Source organism: Austrofundulus limnaeus, unplaced genomic scaffold (assembly GCF_001266775.1).
Source record: "Austrofundulus limnaeus strain Quisiro unplaced genomic scaffold, Austrofundulus_limnaeus-1.0 Scaffold112, whole genome shotgun sequence".
Lineage (NCBI taxonomy): Eukaryota > Metazoa > Chordata > Actinopteri > Cyprinodontiformes > Rivulidae > Austrofundulus > Austrofundulus limnaeus.
In genome coordinates this window covers 38,543-47,992 of record NW_013952514.1, presented here as the reverse complement: position 1 = coordinate 47,992, position 9,450 = coordinate 38,543, and the positions used below count along the sequence as shown (strand labels likewise).

General features: G+C 38.5%; 1 protein-coding gene across 1 annotated transcript in view; it reads left to right on the top strand.

The window, feature by feature from the left end:
* The window catches only part of LOC106521588 (tumor necrosis factor receptor superfamily member 11B), a 29,613-nt gene that overhangs the window by 5,767 nt on the left and 14,396 nt on the right, over positions 1–9,450 (top strand). Inside the window, exons 3-4 of the mRNA XM_014014237.1 lie at positions 7,100–7,327; positions 7,725–7,869. Coding sequence (XP_013869691.1) covers positions 7,100–7,327; positions 7,725–7,869 — 373 coding nt within the window. The remainder of the gene's footprint in view (positions 1–7,099; positions 7,328–7,724; positions 7,870–9,450) is intronic.

Genomic DNA, 9,450 nt, shown 5'->3' with positions numbered 1-9,450 from the left:
GCCGTGATGCAGTTTACTTGGCATCTGAAAATGCATTTCCTCAAAGGTATTTTTAATCTGAAAAGATAAAAGATCTTCACTGAGTGATAACTAATGTTGAGAGCTCAGCTGACAGTTTAAGTTTCATTTTCACTTTCACCCGAGAGCCTGCAGGAGTCGTGGCCGAGGTGTGTGTGGAGGTGGGGGGGCGCTCCACCATGAGGAAGTTCAGCTTAAAGACACGTCCCAGGGGCGTTTCCGGTCCCAAAAGGTTTTTCTGGTCCCCACCTGTCGTTTTGCTCCTCAGCATGGCTGCCTAAAAACGCTGCAGGATTTCTCAAACATGCATGAATGAGTCAAAGCAAGGCTTTGGGCATGATTTTTTATGAGAGTGTAACATTATAACATGATATAAAACTCAAAAAAGTTGATTTTACATGATATTACCCCTTTAAATTCTTCCCGAAGGCAGGCTCGATAGAAGTAAAGTTATCTGTAAGCCCTGCAACACTGAACTGTCTCACTGGAGTTTGAATCTGAAAAACCCCTTCAGTTCATAACAAACCATTGATACTTATCTCCCGCTGTAACAAACAGAGGGAGTGAGTCTTCTGTGGACGTGGCAGAAAAATAGACAAATGAGACAGGCTTGCTTCGCCATATTCGTTGAAAGTGCATTGAACTTTCTTTACACAAAGCTTAATATTGCTGTAAACATATTTAATTTAGCATATAATAATGAGACGAATCATGATTAATCTCAAGATATATTTACTGTAAGTCATCACAGATCTATATATATATATATATAAAATCAAAAGTGTGAAAGACAGAGGTTACTTGTGCTATATTGTGTTTTTAAGTAATCCTTTTTTCACTAAGGTAAAATATTTAAAGGCTTCTTTAGCTACTGTTTAAAGGTACTCATAGAAAAGTATGAAATTAAACATCACACATTTGATACATTTAATATTTGACATATTTTCAGTCACTTCAAATTTGTTTGCAGGTAAACAAATGCACGTGTCAGCTGGTCACTCACTTTGCTTGGAAATTATTAATTAAACGCACCCCAAGCTTTGATATGAGAAAACTATTGTACTGATTTGGTTTATTACCTTTATTTATTTGTTTATTTATTTGTCTGATTTTCATGACTTTGTAATCAATACCTTTGAACTCATCTTGAATCCTGCTGCCTCGTTAATAAGTTTACTGAAACTTTGAATCCAGATTAAAGCCATAATTTAATCCATAATAAATAAAGAAATTTACGCTTCTGATTTCTACAAGATTAAATAATTGTTTGATGGTCATCGTAACTCAAACTTATCAGGGTTTTTTGGACACATTGTGTTAGAAGAAAGCAAATATTCCTTTGTTTACAGCTGAGTTCGGCGCTCAGTTTACGATCAGTTATGGAAATTTTTCTGTTAAAGTGTTCAGAATATTTTGCCGCAGCTCATTTGAGCATGCTGCTTTAGTGGTTCTCACTGCTCAGTTTCTGAATTCACTTCAAGAACAGCTTTTAATTGGTGTTTCTTTTCATAAAAACAAAAAAATAACTATATATTTTTGTTATCAACCTGCCAACTCTGATTCCATTGCTCCTCTCTGACTTTGTGTACATCCAGGGATTGTTTTACCAACTCCAAATCTGACATGAGCCGAGACTATTCAAAGTGTACTCATCAGTGTTCAAATGCAAACAAAAGACATGTAACTGTTGGAAACAAAACATAAATCTGCTGTTTTGCTCCTTTATGCAGTAAACCTTGGATAGTGAATGGTGTATAAGTTGTGTTTATAGATATAAGAACAGAATTTAATCAAAAACACAGAAAAGTGTGTGTTTTGACCGCTAATTTGCCTTTAAGTACTCCCGACTCTTACTTATCACCAACACATTCTTCTAAGTCTTGTTCAAGGGTTTGAGAAAAAGTTTCCTTTCATGCATTTTTTCCCTCTCATCTGGTTGTTCTCCATGCGTGATTTGCCTTTTGCTAGCCTTTTCTCTGAAGATGCTAACAGTATAATTATGTTTGTCATTTGCCTCGAGCTGCTGTGTAATTTAAACTTCTAGTGGTTGTCCATAAATGTCTTTAAATGGTGGCTTTAAAGGTGACAAGGCTAAAAGAGGTCAATCGTTCAGACAAAAATAGCTGCAGGACAACTTTAATTTAAAAAAAACGTAAATATTTAGTTCTTAGTAAGTTGTCGTTTTGGCCGATTAGAAAGTGAAAATGGATGATCTTCTGAACAGATCAAAGATTCGACAGGTTTCATATCAGACAGAGATGAAGCTTTGCAGGAAGTGTTAGCAGCAGAGGAGGCTTTTATTTTGAAGTTGGACATATTTTACTTTTAGAGATGAGTCTCAGCTGACGAGTGAACTGAATTTAAAATACTCCAATAATGACAGTTAGATGACACGCTGACCTCAAGTTAGTTTGCTTTTTGGTTTATTCATTATAATCAGCAACAAGTGTGAAAGTTGTGGACTGGATGAAGAAATGTGGGGAAATTGCACTCGATCATCAAACTGTTTCGGGCATTTTAAAGACATTTCTTACACTTCGAGTTGTTTTTTTTTAAAATAAACTTCACTGAGAATTCAAATTATTTTTGTTTATTTTCAGCAGTATTTGCAAATCCTGACGGCGTTGCTTAAGAACCAGCTGAAGAACTCATCATCTAACATTTAGAAAAACAGTCAGCCTCCCCGTCAGTATACATTGTCAGTACTTTCTGATGTTTCTAAAGTAATAGGATGTGGCCTTGGGGCTTAATACTGTGTGTGTACATTCCTTAATTCGAAGAACGAAGCTGTGATTATGGGTTTTGATTCCTGATTGGGCCCACCCGGACTCCAAACAAACTCCTGCCGCTCTGGGACTTCTCAGCCAGTCGCTGCAGATGAAAGCCATTCCCTCAAACGCTGTGTTCAGAGGTCGATAGGTTTTTGCCGGGAAAACCGCCGCGCTCTGCAGGCCTGTTTGAAGCTTTGGTTTCTATTATGGTGCATAAAAAAAGAAAAACGCACTCAATCTATTTTTACCATCCATTTCTTAGTGAACACCGTTGCGAAGAGAAGCGGGAAGAGATTACACAAAACGGGCCCTGAAATCTATAAATTATTTAAGGAGAACATAACTGGTTCACTTTGGACTGGCAGCTCCAAGCAGCTCAGCATGATTTGTAGCATGAGGCAAACAAGGAGGACAGCTGTACAGCATATTATCTCCTCCATGCTCACTTCCCCCTAAACATGAACACACACGTGCAATCACAACAAGAAAGTTCATCCCGAAGCACACATCTCTTGGTAGTGCTGGGTAAAAGTTTGCGAATCGAAACGTGCAGAATGAAGATCAATAGAGCGCAGTTTTGTCAACTAAAGAACGAACCGGTTTTGGGCTCTGGTGGCGAAAACGGGGAAAAGCCCAGAAACCTCTAGCAGTCCTCTCAACGTGCAGCAGCCAGGAGACGAAGCCGCAGAGCTTGGACACCGACTCCGAGAGAGGAAGGCAGTAATTGTACGAGAAACTCAACAAACATTCGACACAACATTCCCCAGCGTGCGTAGATCACACTCACGTCCGCTGATGTTTTCCACACATGGCAGAGATTGCTGCTGGATGAATTTGCTCGGAGAAACAAACTTAATAAATTAAAGGCTGAGCATGTCTCACTCCCCACTTCTTTTCATACCAGAGTTTTATACTAAGCTCATCTTATGTTGAGAAACGATGGAGTTGTAGCTCATTTAGTTCAACTTCAAAAATGATGTGTGCAGTCTCACGTAATCTGCTAGCGCTTGGAGCTTAGTGTCTGATTATATTATAAAAGGAAGGACTGGTACTTCTTCCCCCTTTTATGAACTGGTGAAGATCATGGGGAAAAAAGAGATTTAGCACATTTTAACTTTTAAAAACAACTTTATCTTTCTTTTGCCTCTCTAAAGCTAAGTTTCGTCTCAGCAGAAGGTTTGGTGGCTTCTGGTTTGCTGTTAAGTTGGACGTGAAGGCACAATGTGTAGGATTTTGTCAGTTCTTTTAGCCGAAATTGAGATAATCACTAATGACAATAATAAAAAACATGTCTAATCATTGCAGACAAAGACCTTGTTTTATTATTTTTACCTTAAAAAAAGCTGTTTATATCTCCATGGTCGCGGGTCGCCACTACAGGCAGCCGCCATCTTGCACCGCCATCTTGTCTACGAAGGCTCATGAAGGACAAACTGCGGTGGCGGCGTCAAAAACGGTTTTAGTTGTAATACTATTGTCGTGGCATGATTTACCAAGAATGCAGAAACACGGAATAAACACACAGAAAGTCTGCGTGTATGGTCGTCAAATGATTTAATTCTGAGCAACAACACAGCAGACGGTCAATCAGGAAGTCTGTCGTGTTGTGACTGCCGCGTCAGCGTAGCGCAGCCAATGATATAACATCATGTGACAGTTTACAACCAATCACAATTCAACAACTGTAACCACCTAACCAATAACAGGGCTGTCAGCCCAGGAGCTACTTTATCAAAGTAAAGAGAGGTCATGCATTGCTGGAGTCTTGAAGTCTGGGGCAAACAGATTAAAACAGCTGAAAGTAGTTATCATAAGATATTAGTACTGGACAGTGTCAAGGTAGAACAGATATAAATAATTAATCCATAACACTATAAATGTAATATTTGTTTTCTGTCATTGTAGCTGGGATAATTTTACTTAGTAAAGCTCATAATCTTACCACTTGAAACATCACTAGCCCTGAAGCTGCTGGTAGACATCGCGGTTGGAATTATCAAAGGTTTTTGACACCTGAGAGACACCGTAGCAACTCCTTTGTGTTTGGAAGCAGGTGGTGGGGGTGGGGGGAGGACCAGGGAGGATGATTCAACCACTCAACCACTAGATGTCGCTGAAAACAACAAATCCTACACACTGTGCCTTTTAACTAACTGAAATCTCAGTGAAGAGGGAGTAAAATGTAGACATTACTTTTAATACTAAAGCTTTAAAGTTTGAAGCCTAGTATAAAACCAGTGGGTTTTCTTCTAAAAAGTTTAATAAAAAAAATCTAAACTCTAATCCAGCTCACAACCAGTCAGCCAGGCAGGGCCTGTAGGTTTGAGGCCTTGGGCCTCATCCGAAACAAAACAATAACACGGTACCTTTTACGTCACACATTGAAATGTAAAACAAGCTTTTTCCTCCTGTGGGAAAGGCCATAATGATAGAAAAATACTGTCTTTAAAACATATGACTAAAAAATACAAGACTGGATTTTTAATTTAGTTAATAATACATTAAATTTCCTTCACTAGAAAAGTCAAATTTGAGCCAAAACCTGCTTTGTTTGTGGTGATATATTTTTAGCAGCTTCCCCACCTTTGCCTTTGTTCAGGCACATACAGTTTGACTTGAAGGAATATATCTATGTGTGGATAGTGGGGAAAAAATATTTTTACTCAAATATCATCCAAAAGCTGGGGAGCTGTATTAAACATGGGAGTCAATTTTGATCAATTTTATGTCAAAACCATCTGTGTAATATTTCTGTCACTAACTTGCACGGAGGGTAGGAGGTGCAGCAGACGAGGGTGTCTCTGTCCCCCTGTCTCCTCCTACGTTCGTCCTCTGGAGTGGTCAGAACACGCGTCAGTAACGTTACGGGGCGTCTTCTGAAAGGGCCTAGAAGGTTGATGTCCCAGTTTTCATAGCAGCCTTGTTGAAGCTTGGTGCATCACCTCATGTGTTTAATATACTTACATAATTTTTACATATTTTAATGCAGCAGTATACCAAAATACTATCATACTGCACAAGCCTAACTACCACAATAAATTTTAATGTTTTCCAGTATATAATTGAAATATCATGTCATGGGGATTAATGATAATAAGTCATTCCTCTGCTGTCTTTCAAAAATATGTATTCCCAAAATAATATGTTCTCCCACCAAAGGGTACACCGTACAGACATAAAAATCCTGAAGAGTGAAATTACAGGATTTTACACACCAGAAAAAGATTTTTAAATGCTTTTTACACCCAAAAATGGGGAGAGGGGGCTGCATTATACTTTAGATGGCATTATATATGAATAAATATGGTAAGAGTCAAATCAGCTTTTATGTAGGTTAATATTTTATTGGCTAAAAACTGATCAACTGCGGATGAGCATCCAATGACACATTATAAATGTGTTTTATAAAACCCGTCCAGTGTTTCACGAGATTTTATGTGAATAAACAAACCCACGCATGCACACACAGGCAAAAACAAACATCTGCCCATTGCTCAAAGACAAGAACCAAATAAATCAAGCAAATGCAGACAATAGACATAGGTTCTATTGTTAGCTGTCTGAGCAGTGAGGATGAATCCTGGCCAGAGGGAAAGTCTGCAGAGCCGATAGCTGAGGCCCTGAGTGGAAGGACTCTGGTGTGTAACATCTGGTCCACATGTGGTTTCGTGCTGCTGCACACTTACGTGTCAAACATGCTTACCAGATGATGCCGTAGATTTAAGGCCAGACTAAAGCCTTTCTAATTGAAAGTCTGTCTGTCTTACAATCAGCTGCTTGTCAGCTCAGATTTATAGTCAGGCGTTCATTTTAACTCCGTAAGTGCAGAATGTGGGCCTGGGTAAAATATTTGTTTGTTTAAATTTTTGATGAGAGGCAAGAAATTCTGATCAATTCGGTGGAAATAATCCAATTCTTCATTTTTGCTTTTTTTTTATTATTTTTTATTTTTTTGTCAAGCCAGGATCAAAATATTTTTCCTGTAAGTCCTTCAGGTTACACCCAGTGTGTTACAGCTGCTAAGAGCAATCATTTTAGTCCTGGCCCTGCTCTGACTAGTTGTAAGTTCGTAAATCTGGTCAAAATTAAACTTTATAAGAGCTATCTACAACAGGTAAGATAGTGATTGTTCAAAAAAAATCTGATATGTTGATTTAAATCAGCTGTTTTAACTTTTCTTACTGAAGGCTTTCAGATGAAGTGAACTGTAAAAAAAACGACAAATTTGTTTCAAACAACAACTGCGCACGAGACAGGTCTTTATAAAAGATTTCATCGCTGCTAAAATCTTGCTGTCTTTTCTCTTGCAGCTCTTTACGACATCTTTTTCCTGGGCCTTTCAGCAACAAGCTGTGCCTCCAAAGTACCACCACAAAGACCCTGTGACGTCTGACCTGCTGATATGCGACCAGTGTCCTCCTGGGACGTCCGTGAGGCAGCACTGCACCACCGACTCGCCCACGGAGTGCCAGCCCTGTCCCGACAGGCATTTCGCTGAGAACTGGCACTGGGGCGACGTGTGCCAGTATTGTACCTCGGTATGTACGACACTAAAGGTTTGCACTTCTTTACAACAGTTTAGGATGTAAATTAAATATTTATATCATTTGTAAAGGCAGGTCTTTGATGTGCTTTGTGAATTTGAATTTTAGTGTTGTGTTTTAGTCTTTTTCTGTATCTTTTTTATGAAGCTAATCCTTTTTTCCTAAGGTTTTCACCAGAGAAAAAAAATGATTCTATTAGTTTAGTTTTTTTTAGCATTTATTAGTTTCCCCTTTGCCACTACAGTGAAACTTTGAAAGCAACATTTCACCATTTTTAAATGCTAAATGATATTTAGTTTCTTCCTTATGAATGAATACTTTTTGCACATGCCTGTTTACACACACCACCTATGTGACCAAGGTCTGTTGTGTGTTTGTGTGTTGCATTCAGGTGTGTAAGGAGAGGCAGCTGGTGAAGCAAGAGTGCAACAGCACCCACGACCAGCTGTGTGAGTGTGCGCCAGGGTTCCATCTAGTGGTGGAGTTTTGTATTGCACACAGTCCCTGTCCTCCTGGATACGGAGTCACAGCTGCAGGTGAGCCTGAGCATCTTTTCCTTATTAGAGGGTAAAAATATTTACATCATAACACATGTTTATATGTTTATAAAAAATGTATTGATTTGGGTATTTTATAACAGCTTTGATAAAAGAAAAGTTGAGTGTAGCAGCAGGTAGAAGAGTTTAAACTTGAGAAATTTTAATATAGTCAGGCATCTGGACCTGATGGGTTTACGCAAAGGATTTTATTGCTTTTTCGGTTTGTTTTTTGTTTCTGTGTTACACTCATTGTCTCTGTTTTCAAACGCAAAAGACATTTGGAAAAAAAAAACTATATATACTATATGCATTTAGTCATTTTATTATACAACCCCAATTCCAACGAAGTTGGGACATTGTGTAAAACATGAATAAAACCAGAATAAGATGACTTTCTGACTTATATTCAATTGAATGCACTCCAAAGACAAGATATTTAATGTTCAAACAGATACATTTTTGCAAATATTCACTCGTTTTGAATGTAATGCCTTCAACACGTTCGGAAACAACTGGAACAGGAGCAACAAAATGCTAGGAAATGCTAGGAATAGGAGGAATAGGTTAACAGGTTAATTGAAAACAGGTGAGTGTCATGATTGGGTACTAAAGGAGCATCCCTGAAAGGCTCAGTCGTTCACAAGCAAGGATTGGGCAAGGTTCACCACTTTGTGAACACCTGCTTGAGCAAATAATCCAACAGTTTGAGGATGTTTCTCAATGTAAAAGTGCATGCAATTTAGGGTTTTTATCATCGACAGTCATCAAAAAAGTCAGAGAACGTCCAGATTGTTATCAGCGCAATGTTTAAAAGCCAGCATCTCTGATGGTATGGGGGTGTATTATTGCCCATGGCATGGATAACTTGCACATTTGTGAAGGCACCATTAATGCTGAAAGCTACACACAGGTTTTGGAGCAACATCATGTTGGCATCCAAGCAATGTCTTTTTCAGGGATGTCTCAGCTTTTTTCAGCAAGACATTGCTAAGCCACACTTTGCACGTGTTCCAACTGTGTGGCTTCGTAGTAAAAGAGTGTGGACACTAGACTGGCCTGCCTGCAGCCCAGACCTGTCTCCAACTGAAACTGTGTGGTGCATTATGAAGCGCCAAATACGACAACAGGGTCCCCAAACCATTGAGCAAGTTGTTAAAAGGAAAGGTGATGTAACACAGTGGTAAACATGCCACTGTCCCAGCTTTTCTTGGAACGTGTTGCAGGCATCAAATTCAAAATGAGTGAATATTTGCTAGAAAACAAAGTTTATGTGTTTGAACATTAAATATCGTGTTTTTTGTAGTGTATTCAATTGAATATAAGTTGAAAATAATTTCAAATCATCATATTCTGTTTTTATTGATGTTTTAAACAAGGCCCCTTCACTGGAATTGGGGTTGTATATGTCACTGTCATGTAACTGTGTCTTTAAATGTAAGAGAAAAGTTATGGGGCGCCATGTGTAAAATAAAATGTTGAAAAATGGCACTAACACATTTTAATTATTTAGCTCACATTCTGAGCGTAAAATCTCATTAAAAAACGAACTTTGTATTGTTATTTAGCTCACTATTTTTA